At 39.5% G+C, this 25823-nt stretch overlaps 3 protein-coding genes across 4 annotated transcripts in view; 2 read left to right on the forward strand and 1 right to left on the reverse strand.

Annotated features, from left to right (window-relative positions):
- Window positions 1-13653, forward strand: part of TOM1L1 (target of myb1 like 1 membrane trafficking protein) — a 48163-nt gene extending 34510 nt beyond the window's left edge. For both annotated transcript variants that reach the window (XM_060763993.2, XM_060763994.2), the window contains 11 exons: window positions 197-316; window positions 1702-1803; window positions 2975-3091; window positions 3561-3694; window positions 5559-5619; window positions 7305-7425; window positions 8186-8288; window positions 8629-8689; window positions 11145-11223; window positions 12134-12215; window positions 13315-13653. In XM_060763993.2, the coding sequence (XP_060619976.2) occupies window positions 197-316; window positions 1702-1803; window positions 2975-3091; window positions 3561-3694; window positions 5559-5619; window positions 7305-7425; window positions 8186-8288; window positions 8629-8689; window positions 11145-11223; window positions 12134-12215; window positions 13315-13381 (1047 nt within the window). In that variant the 3' untranslated portion in view covers window positions 13382-13653. The remainder of the gene's footprint in view (window positions 1-196; window positions 317-1701; window positions 1804-2974; window positions 3092-3560; window positions 3695-5558; window positions 5620-7304; window positions 7426-8185; window positions 8289-8628; window positions 8690-11144; window positions 11224-12133; window positions 12216-13314) is intronic.
- A 3299-nt stretch (window positions 13654-16952) lies between these two features.
- Window positions 16953-25753, reverse strand: COX11 (cytochrome c oxidase copper chaperone COX11). Its single transcript, XM_060763995.2, has 4 exons — window positions 25450-25753; window positions 21376-21531; window positions 19199-19324; window positions 16953-18713 (listed from the first exon to the last, which is right to left on the reverse strand). The coding sequence occupies exons 1-4, from the start codon at window positions 25720-25722 to the stop codon at window positions 18531-18533; spliced, it is 738 nt and encodes a 245-aa protein (XP_060619978.1). The 5' UTR covers window positions 25723-25753; the 3' UTR covers window positions 16953-18530.
- Window positions 24798-25823, forward strand: part of STXBP4 (syntaxin binding protein 4) — a 141859-nt gene continuing 140833 nt past the window's right edge. The window contains exon 1 of the mRNA XM_067463931.1: window positions 24798-24945. The gene's annotated coding sequence lies outside the window, so the exon portion shown is untranslated. The remainder of the gene's footprint in view (window positions 24946-25823) is intronic.

The following is a 25823-nucleotide window of genomic DNA, read 5'->3' on the forward strand; positions in this document are numbered from 1 at the left end:
ACATTTTTGTTCAAGTGTTCAGAAACTCTGATAGGAAGAATCATACACTGATGAGATTCTAAGCACTTTGAGGCATATTCTGCCAAAATAATATTTATATGCAGGAATATTATTTTGCACACAGATAATAGTTTGTGTTTTGTGTGTGTTGGCACTCTTACTCAGTTTTATCAGCTGTTCTTTTTTGCACCAACAGACCTGGGCCAGAGGATTCCAAGGAGCTGTGGATGTAAGTGAGGTCAAAGAAGTTTACCTGGATCTTCTTAAGAAAGGTGTTGAGTTTCCATCCTCTGAGATCAACAAGCAGCCCTCAAAGGTAAAAACTTCATTGACAATAGCTGATTGAGTCAAGGATAGGCTTCTTGCAAAATCTACACGTGCGGTGAGGGAGTGCTGATTAATTCAAGAATAATGAGCGTCTGATTTAATGATGATCCAATTCCTTTGCTCAGGAAACTAGGCATACGTTTCTGCCCCGGAGCATTTAAAAATGTGAGTGTGGGAGGGGTAGTTTTCCTCAGCAGGAAATGTAGTAGTAGAGGCTTTTAAAAACTGGCCATGGGATCTATCTGGAGTCTCAGATTCTTTTTGAGGTTAAAGGAAATTAAATATCTGGATTGCCTTGCAGGCTCTGTAAGTACACTGCAAAACAAAAATACCTGAACATGTGCAGGGGAAGTTCAAGACATATTTTAAAGGCAAGGGAGGACAGAGTGAGCAAAGTTGGCTCTGGTACTGAATGTGCCCCTCCAACCTGTTTTTTTTTTTTCACCCACAAACCCAGGACTCAAGTCCCTTCCACACTGTCCTATATCCCAGGATCTGATCCCTGATTATCTTCTTGTCCTAGATTATCTGGCAGTGGAGACTTGTATAATCCAGTATAACGCAGATAATATGGAATCAAATCCTAGGATATAACACAGTGTAGATCCAGCCTCAGCAAGTTGGCATTATTGTGGCCAAAAAAGGGCAGGTAAATTGCTTCTACTGGAAACCTCCAAGGGTTCACCTTTTAAATAGGTTGCAGAAGGGTGACTTGTTTTTTCAAGCAGAACTTAACTTCTGGCTTCTGGAGGGTCCCAGGGAAGAAACTGTGGACCTCCCATAGTTGCCCAACCCATAACTTGGAATATTCTTGAAAAGCATAGGGACTTCCTGCTGGTTGACATATATACACTCTATCACCTATTTAATAAGGGCATAGAGTAATAATTAGTATAGGTTTACTATTATTTCCTGATATGTAATGTGTGTAGATAGCAAAACAACACTTTCTCCTCATTGCCTCCTGCTGCACTATGTGCCATGCATCTTGTGTGGAAGGTATCCTCCAAATATAGTAGATTTTAAGAATGCATTATGGACTCTACTTTCTCTCTCAGCATTTCTTCATTATTATCATTGTTATTCCTTTTTTTAAAAAAATGCATTTATATCCTTCCTTTTTTCTAATATTTGGACTCAAGGCAGGTAACAAAAGTTACAACAAATCAATCTAAAAGCAGTTAACTAAAGAAAAAAATTAAATATCTTACTGTGAAAATGCAGTATTGAGAAGTAAGATGCAGCAGGTGTGGTCTCTTGTCCAAATGAAACATTGTGGTATATGACTAATACAATAATTCTAAACACTAATGTCTTTTTTTGTCTGCATATATGTTAACCCTCATAGTTTTGTTGTATTATTTATATCCATAGCCTTTGCCTCAGACTGGCATGAAGATATCCAATTGTACCTTTGCACAAGGTTTTTCGGGGTCCCTCCCTCCCGGTGCAATAATGACGCTGATTCCGGAACAGGTATAGTGTTGCTGTTCACTTCCTTATTTGCCAGTGCCAGCCTTCATGGTCATTGCTGATCGATTGACAGAGATGCATCTAAAATTATTTCAAGTTGAGAAAAACCAACTGATGCTGGTTTATGGTCACAATTTTAAGTTATGGTTGTTTCTCACTGTAATAACTTGGGATTATTCATTATGTGTGTGTATACATGTTTGTGTGATTAAATTATTACTACAATTGGCCCTCCACAGATTTGATTATTTGTGGATTTGATTAATATGTTCTGTCTAGATCCTCCAGGGTGAACCTAGGATAATCTTCCATGACCAAAGAGTGGAACTGGAGGACTTGGAGATTCTTAGATAGAACACCCCTTAAGAAATCTCTGAGCAATTCTATGGAAAACTCAAGGGTGTTTGCCCATAGACTCTCCTTGAAGGACCAAGAGAGTACTAGATAGATAGATAGATACAATATTAAAGTGGTTTTTTTATTTGCAGTTTTTTCACTTTTGCAGGGGTCTTGTACACCAATTTCTGCAGAAGTGGAGGGCCTGCTATGTACCTGTGTATTCACACAATAGCTGTCTGATGAAAGTTGTAATGAACCATTCACCCTCCTCATTGATACAATGAACCTGAATGTTTTTTGGAGGCTGGAAAAGCACAATATTTTTGGAGGATGGAGTGTCTAGTTTATAAAAAAAGGTCCCCCTAGTGGTACAGCAGGTCAAACCTCTAAGCTGCTGAACTTGCTGACTGAAAGGTTAGCGGTTTGAATCTGGGTAGCAGGGTGAGCTCCCATTGTTAGTCCCAGCTTCTGCAACCTAGCAGTTTGAAAACATGCAAGTGTGAGTAGATCAATGGATACTGCTTCTGCTGGAAGGTAATGGCACGCCATGCAGTCATGCTGACCACAGGACCTTGGAGGTGTCTACGGACAACACCAGCTCTTTGGCTTAGAAATGGAGATGAACACCACCACCCCCCCCCCCCCCGAGTTGGACACGACTAGACTTGATGTCAGGGGAAATCTTTAGTAATTATTAAAGCACAGGATGGTAAATGGTTTCAAAGAGTATAGATGCCATTTCATTTCAAAGAGTTTAAAACTTGGTTTGTTTCTTAATTTTAACTAGGATTGCCAGGTCATACTTACTTTTTACTGTTTTGTGGTCTTGGAACAGGTTGGAAAGCTGTACAGTGAACTGGATATGGTTAAAATGAATGTGAGGGTCATGTCGGCCATACTGAAGGAAAATGTCCCAGGGTCTGAAAATCCAGATGATATGGACTTATTGCAGGTACAGAGTGCCTATTTGTGTAGGTATTTATTATTTTTTAAAAGAGCTGATAGAATTTGGAGTCATAAGTCATTAATTCCCAGATTGGAATATTGAATGCTATTCCTGGAGCAAGGATGATGTATGATGAGCAAACACCACCGTCCCCACCATTTCCAGCATCATGATAATAGTCAATTTCGGCAAACTTACCAGATGCTGGAAAGCCTGGGTGTCAACACTTGTTGCAAAGCTCAAACCACTGTATCATATCGTTTTTTTCAATCTTTGCTAACTGGAAAGGCTTTTTCAGAAAGTTAGAAAACACTTTAATCCTGAAACAAATAATCGAGGAGAAAGTAATGAATTGAATGCAGTGTTTATTGCTTACCTTTCAAGCACCTATGGCTCTGTGCATAAGATGTAATTAACATGTATCCTGCTTCTATTGTTTCTTGTCATTCATCTTTTTTCTTTCGTCTCTTGGCAGAAGCTGTACAAGACATCCAGGGTAATGCAGGAGAGAATCATGGAACTGCTAGCAACGGTGCAAAATGAAGACGTAATCACTGAACTGATACAAGTGAATGAAAATTTGAATAATGTTTTAATGGGACATGAGAGGTAAGTCTATTTGATACCGAGTGTGGTCTAATGGCTTGTACACATTCGTGTTTTAACTTTTGCAGATTTGATTATTCACAGATTTGATTGAAAATGTTCTCTTTAGGAATCTCTATATCTTCTGGTGTGACTCTGGTCAGCTTCCTCCAGTCACGCTCAAAGACCTAGAGATTTCTGGAGAGAAGATCTCTCTAAGTCATCCAGAGTGATTCTGAAGTCATTTTCCAGTGGAAGTTTACCATAGAGTTATGTTGTGAGACCTTTGTATGTGATTTTTCATTTTCATATGGGTTCTGTGTCCCTAAACTCAGCAAATGAGGAGGACCTATTGTATTTATTATATTTATATTCTTGTATTTATTATATTTATACCTCGCTTTGTATTGTACATATATGCTATGCTTATAAAATAGTTGTGGCTGAACAAACAAAGACCTATTGAAATGTCATGTGTCTCATGGGGAGGTTCTTCAGGATTGTTCAAGTTTCTTATTTTCTCTTCTCAACTCCTTTCACTCTAGAAAGTCAGTGGATGGTTGCTTGGATTTTGAATCTCTCCCAGATACTGGAAAATTTGCCCCTCTGTAGAGCAGGGATGTAAAAGGTGTAGCTCTCCAGATATTGTTGGATTGATACTGGTGTGGGCTGCTGTTGTTCCAAATCAACAACATCTGGAAGGTTGCACGCTTCCCACTTCTGGTTTAGATACAGCATAGTCTCCCATTCTGTTGTTTCCTTTCCCTGCAAGGGCATCTCTAGCCTGCTTAGTATCCTAGTGAAGCAGAGTAGTGCAAAAAAAAAAAAAAGTCAGGAATGTAGGCCAGGTGTTTCCAGAGCCAAGCTTCAAATGGCCTCCTGTTCTTGCCTAAAAATGCCTAAAACACTTGCTGCCCCCATGTGGCAGATATCACATGTACAGAGTTGCTGGAACTTAGCGTATCACTGGTTTTCTAGAATATGGCACTCACTAAATTCCCGGGGTCCCAAATTCACATTGCACATGTAGAAGTGTACTAGCGGCATTATAGCTTATTGTAACAAACAGTTCAAGGAGGTACACTAAGTGTGTTACGCCACTTCCTGAAGCCTGCTTTGTTGCAGCAACATATAATTTCTGATTTTGCAATGAAACAAAGTATCGACTTCCATTATTGCAATGATATCCCTGCAGTTTATTTCCTTGTTGTGCCATAAGTGGCTTCAAGCACTGCTTAAGCAATATTCAAGACTGCATTATGCTAAATCAACAATACCGTTAATTATGAATGGACAGCTAATATGGAGCGTGCCATAAAAGGTGTTTTGTTAATTGTCTATCAAACCAAACCTCTGTTTATCATAATGATCTATTGGATAGACTTACAAGTCTTTTGAGAGCAGGGCCACAAAGATATATCTTGAAAAATCTTTTGTTATTAGAGTCACCTTTAGGACAGAAATGAGGAAGTGCAGGCCTTGAGCACATGTGACCTTTAAATCTCATTTTCACAGTCGGCATAGTTGCCCTGTGACACCAAAGGCCCTGGCAACCCACCCCGGAATAAATAAATAAAAAAATAAAAAAATAAATAAATAAATAACATTTTTTCATACCAATTTTTACACAACCTCTTGTTCCCAGACTATCCAAAATCCCTCAAACCCATCCACAAATTAATGGTTTGGATTGCCATTCCCACTGAACCCACCCTGTAACAAAATCCCCCAAAGCAACCAAAATACAGACTCTGCAACCAACATGAAGTTGAAATTTCTCCCCATGCACTTACTTTAGGTTCTTTGAAATTAGTATTTCATAATATTTCTTCTTTTCCCCATGAGCTGTGTAGATTGAAATTAAGGAACCAGTTGTATTTTTATGCAGGTTCTCTCGAAACAGAGTACGTTTTTTGGAGAATCAAAGGATTCAGAATGAACGTACAGCGGTAAGTCATGAACAGTTAACCCTACTGGTCCCAAACAACCTCTTATTAGTAGTTGTAGCATCCTGAGACCTCTGACACTATGTTCTTTGATCTCTTGATTTATTATGTAATTTTTGTACCTCCCAAATTGAGAGATATTTATTCAAAGATAAGGGTAGTGTGTTCCTGGGGTGCTTACTTCTCCAGAGATGTGCATAGAACAGTATCTTTTAATTCATTATTATGCAATGTTCAGTGGAGGACAGAGTACTAACACTTATTCATCCATAACTGGAGAAGTATCTAAAATATTTGGGCAAAGAGAAATTAGCAGTTTTACAATGTTTGTATCTGATATCAGATCTATTTCTGCACATAGCAAATATGAAGGACTGCTAGAAAAAAGGGCTATGAGCAGATGGAATTTCTCTTGCAGGGAACAATTTTTTTCAGTTCAATGTGAATTATTTATTTATTTATTTATTATTTGCACTTGTTAACCGCCACTCTCAGCCCAAGGGCGACTCGTGGCGGTGTACAGAACATAGAACATAAAGACAACAGTTTACAATAGATCTGGACCATAACATACATCTTACTAATACACAGCTAACTAAACTAAAAATCCACTTCGTCTTGTTTGGGGTCATAATCAATCTCGTAGTCATCATCCATTCCGGTGGTCATTCCAAAAACATAGCACTTAGTTGAAGGCCTTTTCGAAGAGCCAGGTTTTCAGGCCCTTGCGGAAGGCCATGAGGGAAGGCGCCTGTCTGATTTCAGCAGGGAGGGAGTTCCATAGCCGGGGGGCCACCACCGAGAAGGCCCGCTCTCTTGTCCCCGCCAGGCGTGCCTGTGAGGCAGGCGGGACCGAGAGAAGGGCCTCCCCGGATGATCTCAAGGTCCTCGTGGGCTCGTAGGCCGAGATGCGGTATTCAAGGTATTTTGGGCCGGAACCGTTTAGGGCTTTGTAGGTTAACACCAGCACCTTAAATTGGGCCCGGTAGCTGATCGGCAGCCAGTGGAGCTGGGACAGCAAGGGCGTTGTGTGCTCCCTGCGTCCCGCTCCGGTTAACAACATGGCTGCCGCGCGCTGGACTAGCTGGAGCTTCCGGGCCGTCTTCAAGGGCAGCCCCACGTAGAGAGCGTTGCAGTAGTCGAGGCGGGATGTGACCAAAGCGTGTACCACCGTGGCCAAGTCAGACTTCCCAAGATACGGGCGCAGCTGGCGCACGAGCCGAAGCTGTGCAAATGCTCCCCTGGTCACCGCTGAAACCTGGGGATCCAGGCTCAGCGATGAGTCCAGGGTCACACCCAAGCTGCGAACCTGCGCCTTCAAGGGGAGTGCGACCCCGTCCAGCACAGGCTGTAATCCTATACCCTGTTCGGCCTAGTGCTCTTCTAGTAGGTAGGTAGGTAGAGCTAGTGCATAGCAAACTGGAGATCACAGCATCAAATTGGGTGGAAATCATGCTCCTTCCAGATGTTGTTGGACTGCACCATTGGCTGCTAGGAGCTCCAATCCAACATCTGGAGGGATCCCTAATTTCTGCCCTGCCATAGTTGAATAGAACCTTCCTGCTGTCAAGTTCTGCTTGAAAAAGAAACTCACAACGCCTTTATTGAAACAGCTTATTGTACATTGGGCATTAGATTTGCACTTCAAGGCAACACTTGGCACAAGCTCTGGTCTCCTTAATTTTCAGGTTGATGGCACCCAGCCGACTGCTCCTTCGTGTGATTTGCTGGATCTTGAGTGTAGCGTTCCTGCTATTGTGCCAAAGCCTGGGGGAGCTGGCCCAGTGACTCCTCAGCCGTCAGAACTAAGTAAAGAACATCTTCAGCATTTTAAGAGCATACCGTGAACCTTGGGGAAATTTCTCTGAGTCCAGATCATGTACTTGGGCTGAGAATATATTTCAAATGGAGGAGGTGCTACTTGGACACCCTTTTCTCATATTTGTTAAAGTTTCTGGACCACACTGCATACCTCTCAGAGATAAGAGAAATTACACAGTTATCTAGTGCAATGGTCTGCCTTCTCACAGGGGCCAATCTGTCCAGGAATGTGTGCCAGCAGTGAGCAGGGCCACCATTTTTCTCTTTTTCTTGTAGGAGAGAGTTTGCCCTCTCCAGAGATTGCTTGTAATTGCCTTTTAAAATAAATCTAAACAACTCAAAAAATTAGGTCAAGGACGGATGTTTTCCTAGGACTGCTATGTGCCCACTCCTTTTCTAATGCTTAGGCAATGAGGGCTGTGACCAAGAGACCAGGACACACTCAAAGAAGACAAGAGGGAGTAGTCCTACCCCCAGTATTTCAGATCCATGTATGCTTTTCTCTATCTGAAACCCCATATCAAGTGTTCCGATTTCTAGTGCTGCACACTAACTCACTAACTGTGCACTAACCAGAAATTCCCATTCTCTCCTACCACTGACTGGAGTACTGCTCAGTGAGAAGTAAGGAGTCTGTTCATTTTGTGAGAAGGAAAATAGCTTGAATATGTTAGAAACAAATAAATAAGCCATATTTTGTTGGCAGTTCAAGTGAATTCAGCTAACTGGCTTTCCCCTCTTTTTAAAGATTGCCAGTCACAAAGTGCCGCTGTTCCAAGCCCTCATCCTACCCAGCTGCCACTTTACCCTCAATTATCTTCACTTCCTACTACAAATACTTCACAGTCTTTGTAAGTACTGTTTTTAAATCATGTAAATGTTTAAGGCAGATATGAAGGTTTGCCCAAATAGAAATTGGAGGATCATAAAATACCCCAACTAGGTAGATGCTGAACAGATAAAATAGGGTAATTATTGGGTAATGTTTCCTATTATGGGGTAATTTATGGAGGGCTGCTATGTGTGCTGCAAGCAAATTGGATAAATTGAAATGAAGATCAGAGACAAAGAAGAAGCAAGAAGTTTGGATGTTCTGTGATGACTTTTGAGAAGTTTGGATGTTCTGTGATGACTTTTGAGGGGACGTGATGATTGCTTGGTGGCTTGTAATACATTCCTTTCCTTTTTTAGGTTTATAACAGAAGCACAAAATACATGCCAAAGCCTTGCAGGTGGCCAAACCTATGTCAATGTAAGTAGCAAACATTTTCTCAGTTCTGGCTCAGTTGCAATTACCTCAAATAAGATACTTTGTGTACCTCTTAATACGTGTAGGGTAGAAGGAGAAACTGACCTGGTCCCTCCCAGAGTCATCTTTATCCTTCATATAATTTAAGATATGTGAAACAGTGCAGCTTGTATGTGAATAAAATCCTGATCCACTAGAAAGACTTAGGATAATTTTGGCTTATTATTAATTCATCCATCCAAATTGAATAACTTCCATTACTAGAACATGAAGGGCAGCAATTCTTCTTCCTGCAGCCCCCTCTAAATATGCTCCAAAGGAAGCTTCTGAAACAGGTTTGGTGAGCATATAGGTTTGCGAGTAGACTGGGGAAGGTGAAAATACTGCTGTGTATAGCAAAATCTATACATTGGCAGGTGAGAGAAATCTTTGATTTGAAAATATATAAAAAATCTTTAGGGAGGAATTGGAGAGAAATGCCGAATAGCTAGTAAATCATTTGGAAGTGAAGACAGCAATGAATGAAAAGGTATGGATAGTGACCAGTGAAGCGGCAAATGTGATTGTGGCAACACAGAAACACTGCTGCTTGGTTGTTGGAACCACACTCGTTATTCCCATGACAGTAATCAGCAGGTTGAGAGAGAATACAAGAAACAATGGGGAGAACAAGTAAAATGGGCCGATGAAGTGACAGAGAGACATTTTAAAAATGAAGAAAATGATCATAAACAAATATTTTCCTGTTACTTCATAGCAAAGTTCTCTGGGCAGCTCAAATAAAAAAACAACAGTGCAAATACAAAGGCCAGAACCCCAAAAAATCTTAACCAGAGAACCATAAATGCAGCAGTAGCAGCAGCTCATGAATTAAAAGGCAAATTTTAGAACTGGAAAACCTGTGCCACCTGAGCTATGAATCAGACCGTAAAGTGTGGGAAACCCAGGCTACATTAGTTGTTTAAATGGTTCCAGTAAAGTATTTTTTATATGATGCTGAGACCACAAATACTGCATCAGACTTATCTCCATAACAATGCCATTCCATAACTGTGGTTTCATTAGCACAATACCCCTTTTTCTAGTAGCCTTGTGCCGGCAAGACTGCTGACAGGTCAGCAGTTCGAATCCAGGGAGAGTGGGTTGAGCACCCTCTGTCAGCTCCAGCTCCCCATGTGGAGACATGAGAGAAGCCTCCCACAAGGATGGCAAAACATCAAACATCCGGGCATCCTCTGGGCGACGTCCTTGCAGATGGCCAATTCTCTCACACCAGAAGTGGCTTTAATTATGCAAGAGTAATCAGAACAGGGCCTCTGACTTGCCTGGAAAACTGACATTGACTATAACTTTAATGGTGACATCTTTTTACATATTACAATACCTTAGCTTGATCCAGATACTACTGACCCAGCAATCCTTTTCACAACACTAAATTGTAAACAGTAAATAGTGTAACTGTAAACTCTTAAGTGGTAGTGGTTGGTGGGGAGTTGAATCACACTGCTTAATGAAGGAAGATTTTTAAAGACTTAACTGAACAGGTTGTAATAGCAATCACAACATAATACTGATTGACAAATAACACTTTCATTTAGAGCCCTGATTAATGAAAGTTAAAGTCTTTCTCGTCTTGCTTCCTGTCAGTCTTGACCTGAAACCTAGATTTGGTGTGGGAGGAGGTATGAGTGAATAACATAAGTAGACTGGTTTTTGGCATAGATGACAACCAAACAACTTTGGCAACACCCATTCTGCTAAATAGTTCTCTCCTTCCACACTAAATCCAGGCTTCAGATATATGAGGACATTGACAATTTGAAATAAGGATATTGTTATTTAAAATGCCATTTATATTTGTAACATTTTTCAAAGATATGGTCTAACAGATCTCTAGTCTAATGAGTGTACAATTGAAAATTTGAAGGGAAGTTGAGAAATAGGAGTAAATAGGGTAGTTATTATCCTTAAATCAACTGAAAAAACAAAGTGTCCGGGATCCAAAGAAACCAGACGTTTGTTTCAGGATCCCAAGAGATATTTTGATTCTATCTCAACCCTTAAAATAGGACCTCTATATCTTCTGCATAGAAATGGATAAGTTTCAAAAGCAGTGTGTTTTCTGAAGTTGGGTTCAGTTGCTTTTATCAACCTGTTGTAGTTCTGTACAGGTGTCTATATGCTTGAACTAGTATAGAGCCAACATCTAGGCTTGTACTTATATATCTAGAAGCTGGCTCTGTACTAGCTCAAATATATAGACAAGTGTACAAGTAAAATTAATGTTAATATAATTCTGTCAATGTTGATTCAAGCAGCCACCCTGAGTGTGTATGTGGATACACATTGTATCATGGTAAACAATACAAACATAAATCCGGATGTTATGCTCAGTTAATTAACTAATCCATCTTTCCATCTTCCTGCATACCTGATTTAATTCCCTTTGTTTCCTCAGGTAAATACATATTTAAATACAGTGCCTTTGTATCCAGTAAGCCTTCAGAGTAATGGTTCAAGAGATACACAGCCAACAGGTAAATCTGAACAACTGCAGTGAATTAAATAACTTGTGACATTTCCGTACATCAGTTAGTAGAGAACTTGGATAACAGGCCCGCTATGGATGAATTGTAAGACATATAGATGCCTGTGGAAAGATGACGCCAGATCACTTGTTCTCGGGAGAAATAAATGCACAATTGAAGCCTACAGATCTTTAGCTTTATTACAAATATGTGCTATGCAAATGTTATGCCCATCTATAGACATACTTTGGTTGTGGAGGCAAGGAAGTGATCTCCAGGGAGAAAGTTGGATTTGCTTTTGAATCGTGTAACTTGGTCATCAATTGAAAAAGCCCAGTATGTGTATTAGAGGACAGTAGCATCCTATTGTGAGCATCATTTGGCACACAGGAAGTGGCATTTCACAATTCCTGGGCACCTTTTGAGCTGGGGGCTGTGTGTGTGTAGGTAGGGGATGTTCCTGGGGCAAGACTTTCCCAGTGATTTTTAATGTTTTTTCTCCTCCTGGCTTAAAAGGGGTTTTTTCCATCTTAAAATTGGGAGTTGGGTTGTGGAATATGGTGGCTTCCAATGCCCACATGATTCTCAGCCTTGATAAATGTGAAAGATGAAGACAAATTCTGAAAAATAACTCTTACAAAACCAGTAGTTTTTTTTCTATTATTGTAGAAATGAATGGAAGTCTTTGAATGTATGGACTATACTAGTTTTAGTGTGGATGTTATTGTTACCAAAATCCTACCTCTTCCTAATCTTTCACTCATTCCCCAATGTTTACCTTGTGTCCAAACTTATGGCAGAAAATGAATAGTGAGGGTAATTAGGATTCTTGCTATCAGAACCAAAAAGGTAAGGTAAAATATGAACTTAAAATATTTTAATATATAGTATAAACTTTCTCTCACTCCTTCTTCCACAGATACATCAAAAATCAACCCACCACCTCCTAATTATTATGAACTCATGGAATTTGATCCTTTGGCTCCCAGTGACAAGCCAGAGTAAGTAATGTTAAGAATTACTGAGCAATTCCTTGCTCAATTCTTGTAAGAACTCAACGCAGCATGCATATAGCCTGTCCCATATCAGAACATCAAAATTATGATAAACCGCTTTTTCAAGACCAGGTGCAATGATCAGGGAGTTTAGATATGATCAGGGTCATATCTAATGGCATCCATCCAATGGCAAAACAGACTCCCTTGTCTAATCCCATGGAGAGCCTTGAAGGTTGGAGGATCTTATTTTATTTATTTACCTTACTTATATACCGCTGTTCTCAGCCCGGAGGCGACTCACAGCGGTTCACAACAAGAGACAGCAGAATTCAATGTTACAGTATAAAAGCAGTTATCAACTTAATACATTGCCCAATTAATAAACAATAAACAATTAACAATTACTACAATAGCCATTCATTTTCTGAAACATGAATGGAGAGGAGAGGATGGGGAAGTTCTGTACTAAGAGAAGTTTGTCCATATGACATTGGATCGAATCCCAGCCATCTTACCAGCTGTTTGGAATTGTGGGAGTTGAAGTCTAAAAGACCTGAAAAGCCAGTTTGCCCATGCCTGCTATATATAGTACTAAGTTAGGGAAATAGTATTTGTGTGTGTGTGTGTGTGTCATGAGCAACTTGAGAAACTGCAAGTCGCTTCTGGTGTGAGAGAATTGGCCATCTGCAAGGACATTGCCCAGGGGACACCTGGATGTTTTGATGTTTTACCAGGCTTCTCTAATGTCCCCGCTTGGGGAGCTGGAGCTGACAGAGGGAGCTCATCCACATTCTCCCTAGATTCGACCTTCCAACCTGTCATAGCATAGTATTATGTTACATTACAAATAGGAGACTTTCTTTGCCTGTAAATTGTGTCTTTAGCCCACACCTTAACTGAAACGGAATATGAATTTTGGCTGTAGCATATAACACCACTTCTGCCTTCCTGCTACATAGAATTGATTATTGGGAAGAATGCCCAGAAGGAATGCTTTATTGTGACAATACAGTGTTCCTGGTTGCTATCACTGCCTTATTGACTAATCTTTAGATTGTTACATGTTGTGAAATAGTGACTTATCTTATCCTTTGATTTCCAGACCTATTTATGAAGAAATCGATGCGCATCTCTTCAAAGCAAGTGTAAAAAATAACAGCAGCTGCTAGAAGCAGAAGCCCAAGAAAACAACTTACCTTTGCCAACATTAGAGACTATTTTGCTGGCATACATGTCAGTAAAGGGAAAGACAATTTCTGGACAGGCAGAGAAAAAAATATTAGATTGATCAATCAGCTTGGAAACCACCTAAACCATCAGCCCTACTTATTCTGCCTTAAATGCATTACATTAGGTTCATCTGGCCTTTAAGGACACAAGGTTCTACTTGTACATACTTTAGGCCCAAGCCTACAACTTATTTAGGATGCTGTGTTTTTGGGTGGGGGGGGGGGGGGGGAATCTTGTAAGTAGCATAAGATCCAGGTCTTAAGTGTGACTGTACTTGAATAAGGTACATTTATTTCACAATGTATTCATTGTAATAACAAGTGAATAATTTTTTGAAGGAAATATATCTAAGTGCCAGAACAGGAACTTAGTTATGTATAACCAGATTGGCATCAGATGTGCTTTAAAGACTGAATTAAGGATGAGCAATCACACACCTGAGACCAAAGTATCAGCAGGCTTCATAGTTGGTGACTCAAGAGATAGGAGTATTGCGGGATAACTATGACCACAGGACCTTCTAACAGTGTTCTTTGCAGGATGGATTTTGTCCAGTCTCAGGAATGATACATTTGTGACACCCCAACTGTTGTTGGATTGCAGCTGCTCACCTGCCCTAGGCAGCGTTTGGTGGGATCACGTATTCCTTGTCCCTGTTCTACAGTATATCCACCTCATGATATTAACGTGATAGCCCTGTATGTAGAATTCTTATTTCTTGAAAATTCGTTTTTGCCCTATGATTAATCACTACAGCACTTTCCTGTAAACCTATTTAATACACTAATTATCCTGAATGTGTCCAACTAGTTCCAAAGCAAAGAGAATCACTAAGAACTTAAAAAGAGATTTTGTTGTAATTGAACTTCTTCTGTCTTGCCAGCCTTTAGAACCCCTGTTCTGGATACATGTGTTTTCCCTTCAAGGGGAGTTAAATACTGTACACATTCCACAAAGGTCCTAACACAGTGGTTCTCAACCTGTGGGTCCCCAGGTGTTTTGGCCTACAACTCCCAGAAATCCCAGCCAGTTTACCAGATGTTAGGATTTCTGGGAGTTGAAGGCCAGGATTTCTGGGAGTTGAAGGCCAAAACATCTGGCGACCTACAAGTTGAAAACCACTGTGACGTAACAGGTATAACTATTCCCAGTGGAGGCTCTATTTGGAGTAACTATAGTAAGGTGCTAACGGAGTCAGTGGAACAGGAAAAACCATGAACACTCTACCACAGTGGTACTTTGGGGATGACTTCTCCCTAACGTCTATTACTGCTTTTCCATGTCTCCAGCTACTGAGGTTGTCTTTCAGCTATCATGCATACTTACTTAGTCATAGAATCACAGAACATTTAAAGTGTGACTGGAAGTGCCTTTTCTCTGATTAAAATACAATATGCACTTTTCTCAAGAGTTTGCGTGAAATTTAGGTTAAAGGTGTCATTACAATTAACCACTCAGATCAGTGCTTTGCACTGGAAATGGATACCCTAAGTCTGACTTCTATTTAAATAATGTTTAAATGTTTTATAACAGCTATGCTTTTTATAATCCAAGTAAACAATCTGAGATTGAAAAGGAGTTTTTACTAACTAGATGGTTCAATCAGCTGTACAGCTGTTTTAAGACATTCTTTCACTTTTTTACATACGATTCTCTGTAAGCACCACACTTTGTTAGTTGGTTTGTTCTGTTGTCATCTATTTTTCTCCTGACATTTCTGTTAAGTCGTTGCTACATAGTATATGTATGGGCCATCAAGTCCACTCGCTGCAGGATCTCCAGCTAAAGTATCCCCACCAAGAAACTGTCCAGGCTTTTTATGAAATGCTCAGAGAAGCAGACTCCATCACCTCTCAGCAATTGGTTCCATGGCTGAACTGCTCTTATGATCAGGATGCTCCTTCAAATGCTCAATTGAAATCTGACTCCATTTGACTCACATGCTGTGGAGCATCAAATAATAGTCTTATTGCCTCCCCTTTGTAGTTGCCCTCAAGGTATTCAAAAGTGCATTCATGTCACTCTTGTTTTCTCTTTATTGAGCTGAAAATACCCAGCTCAGTTGTTGTGAGTTTTCCGGGCTGTGTGGCCAGAACTAAGGAACGCAGAAGGGGATAAATCTTAACACGAAGCCTGGGTGATCTCTCATTGGATCATCAGGAAAAGACTGCATTCAATAACTTTTCTTCAACACACAAAGAAAGAGGGAGCAGATTAGGAGGCTACTATGTGTATTTTTAAAAAACCTTTCAAAATGAGCTTCAATGATACTTTCTCTTTGGATCTTGTTAAATTTTTCCTGATGCTTGCTACTGCTATGTAATGGGAGAGTCTTTAGCTAAAGCTCCTGAGTGCCAGAAGAATGACTGTTGAAGGGGCATTGACAAAAGTTTCTCTGGCAAAAAAAAAAATGAACTGAGTAGCTCAAAATATTTAGCATTAGGCTAAGCAAGTTTCAGCAAAATCGGCAGGAACAGTGAAAAAGGCATAAAGGATCTTGGTGATCACACGAGATAAGAACACCGGATGAACAGATGATGTAAAAAGGATAGACACTAAAGTGCAATGCTTTTTAATAGTGTTCTCTAATGGGGACTCGCTACACTGACATCACTCTCAGTTGCCAACCAAATATAGAGATGTGCAAGAGGAAGAAAAGGGACAACAACGTGGGACTGAGAACTAGCCTGGCACAAGCAATTTCCTTTATTAAAATGGGAATCCCATCTCTGCAAGGTATGACCCTATGCCAGCTGCAGGATGCACTGGGGAAATTAAGGCCTTTTGTCATATTCACATATATCATTTGAATGACCAATATTCACAGTAATTACTAGACCTTGATTGTGTGTGTATATCCAGCTGCTGCACTAAGCCCACAAAGCTGTCTTGGTTTGTGTCCTGTGGGACTCAGACACATTGCAGAGCACTAATACCAAGCTGTTTAGCTTTTTTACAAGTAAGATATCCACTAAAATGGGGCTGTGATGGGGTGTTGTGTAGATTCTTGCAGGTACTGCTGTCCATAAATGTTATCGGTCATTAAGAGGGAGTGGTAAGAATGCTATTCTCTGCCCTGATATCCACTGTAATTCCAGGACCCCCTGTAGATACCAAAATCAGCTGTTACTCAAGTATCATAAACAACGACATAGTAAAGTGGTGTCCCTTATATAAAATGGCAAAATCAAGCATTGCTTTGGGGGATTCATGGGAGCTAGGATGGAAATATTTCCAAGCTGTGTATGGTTGAATGCATAGATATGGATAATTGCTGTTCTTACACATCAAAGTGGTATTTTTCTTAACAATCTCAAAGACACGACTGTTTCTAATACCATATTGCACTTCTAAAGTTGAGTGTTTGAATGTCCTCCAACATTTGCAGGACATTCCCCTTTGTATGACCCTTCATAAGCTATAATCATATTGAATATTAGGAATGAATAGGATTTGTAAACACCCTGCCAAATCTTTTAGCATAGTATTGGATCAAAATAGGAACAATACTTTTGGAAGCCTCCAGAAACATTTATTCCCCACTAAAGCAAGACACAGGGCTTTAGTTCATCCAAAATGTTTCCCTAAAAACATAACAAGGTTAATTTGACAATTCCTTCAGTTAAAAAACACTACCCCCCCCCCCCCACAACCTTTTCAGTAAGTTATAATTGTTCATTTGGCTTGTTGCTTTAATAGAAGTATCATATTTTTAAAAAGTTATGTATTTTAAGAATACATATTTTAAGAATACTCCTGCCCAAACCTTGTTTTCACAATACAATAAAGTTTGCAATATCACTAGTGTTACCTTTTATATGGCTTCAAAATACAGTAGACTGGGTTAACCATAATGCTCAAGCAACCAGGGGAAAATTGAAAAAATGCTGCATTCACAAAGCTGTTTTGTAATACAGTAAAATTGTGTTGCATTTAGTTCATCTTTGTTTTATTCACTTTTATCTACTATAGTTCAGTATAATTATAGTCAATATAGATTTTGTGATATGTGGTATCATATTTTTAATAGTAACTCTCAAGCAACCAAAACTAGATTTATCCGGCGTCTACCATTCCCCATGGGTACTGGGTAACAGAGTCTACTGTACATTTTAAGAACAGAAACATAACATTGTTGCAGAAAGCAACAATTGTTCAAGTCATTATACATTCATCAGTGATTGTCACTCACCAAATCAGAATGCTATGCAGTTAATAGTCAGAAACTATTCCTTTTTAAATAGCAGTGACAGTAACATCCTCTCTTAGCCAAGCAGTCATTGTAAGAGGCACAGCTGTAATTCACAGATTAAATAGATTATCACCTTTCAAAGCAACAACGAAAGAAAACAAAGAATAGAAGTGAAGTATTGGTATGTCACTGAGAAGTCACTTTAATAGCAGAGGTTACTAGGATTGAAGTTTTCCCTTGAGTTATTATGTTTGGAAATGAGTAACAGACAAGCTGTATATTTTGTTAAATTGGGTGTCTCATAGGAATTGTTCTCCTTTTACTTTGATTGATTACAGATTACTCACTGAAATGTGAATTTAGGTAGTAGAATTTTAAGAGGACTGTACAGAATAGGTGAGCTTCAATATATTCCATTATATAATACCACCTGCATTTTTGTTAAAAGCCCTGACAAAATGTCTGACACAATGCTTCTTCTCATATGTATGAACAGGTAAACTCACATCAAGTAGTGATACCTTAAAACCTGTAGCTATACAACTACATGCTTTTGCATTTTTCCATTGGGTACCTTATTTACAACTAGCATTTCTGCAAATGATTCCAAATAACCCTTATTAAAATACAAGTCTTCCAAAAGCACTGCTTTCACTACCCAGACATATCCTATGAATTGAGTTATGAAACTAACTCATACTATACATTGAGTATTGTTTATTTTTATTCACAATCATAGTTGCTCTGTATAAAATTAAATATTGCATCTTCAAAAGAATGGCACATCTATTACTATTCAACATCTGGAGCACAGTTTTGTTTTTCAGTAGCCTCCTCCATAGCCTCTGAGTCATCAATATCGAAGAGCACAGGAATCCAATCGAGGTGGTGTTTTATTAATTGTAGCCCGGAAGGGGCAATTTCTGCCCTTCTTTTGCTTCAAAAAAAGTGTATGAAAGAGTAATCAAGTCAACATTAGCCATCCTTGGGTCTTCTGCAAATTCAGGATCAATGAAGAAAAATACTGGCATGTCTACTTCTTCATGAGGATTAAGTCGTTGTTCTTCAAAACAAAAGCACTAGATTGTTTGGAGAGAAAAAAGAATGTGTTTTTTTTTAAAAAAAAAATCCCATGCTAAACCAACACTATCTCTACAGTCCGCTTTGCAGATAATATTTGATGTTAGGGGAGATACTTTGCCAAAATGTTTAAAAATGCTTTTTTTTAAAAAATAGTGCCTATTAAAGAATAAAATTTCACTCTTTCCCATAAAAGACAAAGTAGTTATGTATGTTAGTATGGTGTCTGTATTTGCAGTAGTTCATAATATTCCATTAGTTTATAATTTGCAAATTAATATTTTGAACTACTGAAAACCACTCAAGTTTTATAAAAGGGGAAACAGTGCCACCAAAACACCACCTGCAGCCGAGTCAAGAGGAAAAGCTATGAGAAGAGGGAGTGGCATCTCCAGTAACTAATACTGAGGACTCCAACTATAATATACTAGGAAATGCTTGGTTAACTGGCAGCAATCTGTTCCAGTAAGCATATTTCACCTACTTGTATCTTGTTGAAATATTGCCCAGCTTCAAAAGGTACTACATTGTAGGTAGAAATGCCAATGATAGGTTTATCAGTTGGATTCTTTGCTTTGTAAAACGCCAGTGCAGTTTCCCCTGGAACAACCTATAACCAAATAAAATAAAATAAAATGGTAATGTAAGTTATATTGTTCCTTTCCAGTACTGAACCACAATTTTGTTTCAAAATCACTACACCTGTACTTATAATTACAGATGATTAGGTTGATATGCTTAATTCTCATTCTGCAGAGACAAACTACCTGGTGCACTTGTTGGCTTTTTGTGTTAGAATGTCTCCAATGTTGCATTGTAAAATAGTTCTACATCAAGAAACAACTGAAAATTCAAACAAAATGTTTTATTTCCAGATAGATGAAGCATGGGGACAAATGCATGACAGCTAAGGAAAAGAAATCTCCCCAGCATATTACTGTGCTGTGCAAATGAATAAAACAGCATGACACTAGGGATCACCCAGTGTTGAGAGCACTTTTCCTGTCAAAAGGATTCAAAAATGACAGACGGTATTTTCTTAGCTGTGGAAAATTAATATTTCTATTCTCTCAGCAAAAAGGAAGCACCAACAGAGATGAGTTTAGATGCCTGGGGCAATCTTTATTTGCCCTTGGCAACAACTCAATTCCATAAGTTGCTCTACTTAATATGAATCAAACTGACTGCAACCAAAAAGTTACAAATATTAACAATAATTGTGCAGCAAATCCAAACCAACATCAAGGCTTTAATGTATGTGTTCACTTTTGCTTTCAGTGTTTCATAACAGATACTAATAAAGATAAATGGTAAATGGATTCAGAATGAGACTAAATTATCAAAAAGAATGTACCAACAATGGACTCCTACTGTTCAACAGACAGAGCCTAAATGAACTGTGAGGCTACAGCGCAGCATGCAGACTCCATGCTTGAATTATAAGGCAAAACATCTCTTACTTAAATACTCTTTCCATGTTGAGAGCCAGAATGGTGTAAAGTGCTTTGAGTGTTGGACTCAGGAGACCAGGGTCCCTGCTTGGCCAAGTCACATTCTCTTAGCCTCAGAGGAAGGCAAAGGCAAGCCTCTTCTGAACAAATCTTGGCAAAATAACCTCATAACTTGATTTTATGTTATTTACTTCATTTTTACTCCACCTTTCTTTTGATATAGAGTCAAAGCAACTGACAGTAAGTATACATTAGAACAGAGCAAATGTATTAAATATTAATATAAAAACAAAAAAACAATATTTTGTTTTATAGAGTAAAAAAATTAAATACATTTACAAGTACACTTAAAAACTACACACACACCCCCTTAAATCTCACTCCATTCCCATGAGCCTGCTCCATAATTCCTTAAATGTTTGATAGCAAGGGTACATTTTCGCCAGCTTTCCTTTGTTATTTTGCAAACATAAAAAATGTGGCTTAGAATAGCATAATGAAGAATAGCAAACATAGAATCTTGCAGTTGAAAGAAGCAGCAATGGAATAATTATATAGTCTAGCAACCAAAAATAATGGAAAACTGTCAATTCACAATGCAAGGATAAGACATAGGCATCACAATACCTTGGTCAACAGGATAAAAATTGAATAGGTATTCATCACTCCTGAGTGAATATATGAAGTGTAGTGGATAAACAGAAAGTATGTGCAATGGGGGAGCAAAAACAATTCAATTTGACAGTATTTTGGCATTTAACAGAGCAAAGTGGTTCACTTTAAGGTTGTCCTAAATCAGGGGTTCTCAAACTAAGGCTCGGGGGCCGGATTTAACTGGCCCTTGCTCAGGGTCAACCTAAGTCTGAAATGACTTGAAAGAGCACACAACAACAACCACCCTATCTCATCAGCCAAAAGCAGCTCCATACTTCCCATTGAAATACTAATAAGTTTATATTTGTTAAAATTGATCTTCATTTTAATTATTGTATTGTTTTAAAGTGGTTTTTTTTTTTTTGCACTACAAATAAGATGTGTGCGATGTGCATAGAAATTCATTCATTTTTTTTTTCAAATTATAATCCGGCCCTCCAACAGTTTGAGGGACTGTGACCTGGCCCTCTGTTTAAAAAGTTTGAGGACCCTTGCCCTAAATTATGAACAACTTGAAGGAACACGGTAACAACAATCACATATTTTAATTACTTACATATACTTCTGTCTGTTGAGGCCTGAAATTCCACTGAAGGCTTGCGTGTACATCTGCATTGAAGGTAACTTTAATGATGCGATCTTTTACAGGTTCCATCGTCTCAATCTGGTCTGAACCATGACCTGCTACTGCTGATCCACCAAGTCCAGTAGCCTTAGAAGGAAAAAATCCCCAATAATTAATGGTCTAATTGAAAACAAATTGAAAGGAACCAAGAATTTAAACAGAAACAGTCTTGCTAAAGACATAATATCTTAAAAGATGACTTTAAAAGGTGTCGTGGAAATTACTGAGTATTACTGATTGTTCAAGAAACCTCTATAAAGAAGAATCGTGCTTATCAGTAGTCAAATCCTACCTACTTAGATGTTATAGAAACTTCATAATTAGGACAGGAGAGTAATAGTCTCCTCTCACTATTATTTCCCATCAAATTGGTACAGGGTGAGACAGCATAACTTCCTTTTTTAGAATGTGCGCCATTCAGTCAGTTGAAGACGTAGCGGAGAGTTAGTGGTCTCGTTCGAGAGGTGGGAGTATAAAGGGGGTTTTTTTGACACAGTTCAGTCGCCATCATGCGTTGGAACATTGAGGAGCGTGCTTTTGCTGTTGAAGCCTACTTTTCGAGCAGGTTTGGAGTGGCTGGCCCGCTCTCCAGATTTGGCCCCTTGTGATTTTTTTCTATCGGTTTTTTTGAAATCCCATGTTTATGTGAACAGTCCAAGGACCCTACAAGATTTGAAGACCAACATCCAGGAAGAAACTGCCAACATAACTCCTGCTATGCTGGCAAGAGTCATGACAAACACCAGAAATCGGTTTACTCAGTGTATGGAGAATGGGTGACGTCACCTACCTAATTTGATCTTAAAAACTACGTAAAACAAAACTTTAGGTATGCGCCTACATTTTTTAAAAAATCTTATTCATACAATGGGTTTTATTATATTTTGAAAGAAAGGAAATTATGCTGCCTCACCCTGTATTTAGAGGCATCATGCCTTTAATCCTCAAAGTAGTGTACAGTCATATAACCATTAGTCACTGCCAGCTTTAACCTCCTTGATTTGTCCAACTACCTTTCAGGGTTTTCAAATGACAGCCCATAATCACGCCCCACTGTAGCAAATTCCACAGTTTAATACACAATTGTGAGTGTTCTGACTTTCCCATTATTTGGCTTAACTGGGTGACTACAGAGATCAATATTCTGAAAAAAAAATCTCTCCCTCTAACAAATAGCTGCTGTACACAACTCTTGCATGACTTTTAAACTTTTCTCATAAACAAATTAACACAGGCATTATCTTAAATAAGATATCCTCCCCTATCTCAAAAAGAAGAGAAATTCCCCCTTTCCTAAAACAATACCTGCTACAATAGGTGGATCATCTTTTTTTAAAAAATGAAGAAAAGTGATGCCGTTTGATCCAGATCTATTACAGGTTGAATCTCTTTTGTCTAAAATGCTTGGGAACAGACTGTTTAAGGAACAGACTGATTTTAAGTGTTTTAGATTTAGTTGTGTTAGATGTAGTAATTTTAGTCTTATATGTATATTATGAAAATCTTGCTTTTTTGTATTGCTTTGATTCCTTCAATTTCTCTCATTATTTCTAAATAAAATTATTAAGAAAAGATTCAATTACCCAGTACTTATAGAAACCTGAATGTTGTTTGGTTCCACACTTTCTACTTTCTCCACAAACATTCTAGTTTACTGGCTATATAGGTAGTCTGGGAGTTACAAACATCCGCCTTACAAATGACTCACAGTTAAAACCAAGAGTGAGACGACATTAAGTGAGTAAAATCTTCTCCCTTGGAAGAGAAATTCTCTCCTGAAAGAGTTATCATGGGGGAAAGGTGTCTTCAATGAAGCTTTATAACCAGTGTTTGTTTCCACAACAAGCCAGATTTGAAAGACCTGAAGATTGTAGTGCATGTACTGGTAACCTCAATGTTGGGACTTCTGCAATGCACTTTACATTGGGCTACCTTTGTACCAAGTACAGAAACTCCAGTTGGTTAAAAATGAGGCAGCCAGCTTGATTACAGGAACATCCAGGAGTGACCATATTACACGTAACCCTGGGAACTCCCTACTCATGGAAGTCAGAATGGCGCCCTCCCTGTTGTCCTTCTGGCAGCAGGCTAAAACCTTTTTATTCAGGCAGGCTTTTAAAGATGAAGACGGTTAAGATTAATTCAGGGGTGATGTGGTTTTTAACATTGAATTTGTTTTAATGGTTTTTAACTGGGAATTTTTAATACTGTTTATGTTTAATCCTGTTTTAATGTTCGCATATTTGTATATTTTAAATGGTTATGATGATGCTTTTATGTTAAGGTGCTTTGAGTCCCCTTCGGGGGAGATAAATAAATATAATAAATAATAATCCTAAAGTCGCTGTCAATTATTTCCTGGGCAAAGTACAAGGTATATGTATTTGTGGTGGTTTTACCATGTTTGTGTTTTAATTATTCTGCAACCCACTGCCAGCTACAAGGAGAGGCAGATAAGAAATAATATTACTCAAAAGCCAATTATCACAGGGACAGACAGTGAGGTGAAATTTTCTAGATAGGGGCACAGACAGCAAAACAAACACCAGAGGGGTGTTAACCTTTGTCTTTGGACATTTAGGAAGGACTTGAAGACATGACTATTTAAACTGGCTTTTTGCAATGATTAGTCAATCTCTGTGATATGGATATACCTCGACTGGGGTAGCAGACCCCTTTTAGCTCATAGGAACCATTATGTTTTTAATCTGTTTTATCATTTTTGTTGATAATTTGTTTGTTTGTGTCATATCTTGTGTTTTATATTGATTGGTGGTGTTATTAATTGTTTATTCCATTTTATGTACTGTACTGTACTGTATAATTTACGTTGTGAAGCACCCTGAGACCCTTGGGTTTTTTGTTGTTGTTGTTGTGTCAGGAGTGACTTGAGAAACTGCAAGTCACTTCTGGTGTGAGAGAATTGGCCATCTGCAAGGACGTTGCCCAGGGGACGCCTGGATGATTTTAGAGCTGGACCTTAGGGAAGGCTGAGCGAAGGAAGATCGATGCTTTTGAACTGTGGTGCTGGAGGAAAGTTCTGAGAGTGCCTTGTACTGCGAGAAGATCCAACCAGTCCATCCTCCAGGAAATAAAGCCCGACTGCTCATTGGAGGGAAGGATACTAGAGACTAAGTTGAAAGACTTTGGCCACATCATGATGAGACAGCAAAGCCTAGAGAAGACAATTATGCTGGGGAAAGTGGAAGGCAAAAAGAAGAGGGGCTGACCAAGGGCAAGATGGATGGATGGCATCCTTGAAGTGACTGGACTGACCTTGAAGGAGCTGGGGGTGGTGACGGCCGACAGGGAGCTCTGGCATCGGCTGGTCCATGAGGTCACGAAGAGTCGGAGACGACTGAACGAATGAACAACAACAAACTAGTGCTTAGTTTTACCGGTTTCTGTTATTGGAGTGCATTTCCCCCTATAGGAAAGCTTTGCTTCACGACCTCCACTAAAACGAGATCTCCTCCGCAAATAATCACGTGTTTATCTCACGTGAGTTTTTCATCTGTTTCTACCCAGTTTCTTTTATCCATTACATGTAGCTCGCCCATGTTATTGTGATTGTGTTTATTGTAATTTTATATTGCTATGTTGTCTTTTGTTTTATGTAATTGCGTTATTATTGTTTATTATTTGCATTTTTGGTTTTGTTTTATTTCATGTAATTGTTTTGGGCCTGGCCTTATGTAAGCAGCACCGAGTCCCCATCGGGGAGATAGAGCGGGGTACAAATAAAGTCCATTATTATTATTATTATTATTATTATTATTATTAACGTTGGCCCTCCAGATGTTTTGGACCTCAACTCCCACAATTCCTAACAGGGAGTTGGAAGTCCAAAACACCTGGCGGGCCGAAGTTTGTCCATTCCTGCACTAGCTCTTCCTGCTTCTTTCTTCGGCTGCACAACGACCTTGAGAGGTTTGTGTGAGGAGAGGGCTCCCTTCCCCCCCCTCCCCCCCCCTCTGTAGGCCTCACGAACGGCTTGGCACCCACCTGGCAGTAGAGCCGATAGAGCGGCACCGCCGCGTAGGACAAGCCCGCCATGCCCACCACCCCGGCCGCCAGGTAAGTCAGCACCGTCTTGTTCCGTTGACTCCACTCTTCCTCCCGCTGCCGCCGCCATCGCGGGCCCGTACTCCCGCCTCGGTAGGCCGCTCCGCCGTTGCCATGGAGACGGAGCCCTGGCCGCCAGGGGGCCCACCCTCCCCTCTCCGCGAGGGCGGCTGGAAGCCCCACACGCGCCCACCCCCGCGCGCACAGGCCCATGCTTTTTCCTGTCACGTGGGACAGGTCATTTTTTTTCACACACCCCCCTTCCCTCCCTTCTATCTCGCTTCGTCTCGCGAGAATTGCAAACACCAACGAAG

This window comes from Anolis sagrei, chromosome 2 (assembly GCF_037176765.1).
Source record: "Anolis sagrei isolate rAnoSag1 chromosome 2, rAnoSag1.mat, whole genome shotgun sequence".
Lineage (NCBI taxonomy): Eukaryota > Metazoa > Chordata > Lepidosauria > Squamata > Dactyloidae > Anolis > Anolis sagrei.

Excerpts from the sequence above, each read along its gene's own strand:
- COX11 (XM_060763995.2), bottom strand. The coding sequence starts at position 25,722 with ATGGGCCTGTGCGCGCGGGGGTGGGCGCGTGTGGGGCTTCCAGCCGCC. Across the intron at positions 21,532-25,449 it reads TCTATCGGCTCTACTGCCAG|GCTACTGGACTTGGTGGATC; the intron begins GTGGGTGCCAAG and ends TTTCCTTCTAAG. Across the intron at positions 19,325-21,375 it reads CTCAACAGACAGAAGTATAT|GTTGTTCCAGGGGAAACTGC; the intron begins GTAAGTAATTAA and ends ATTTGGTTATAG.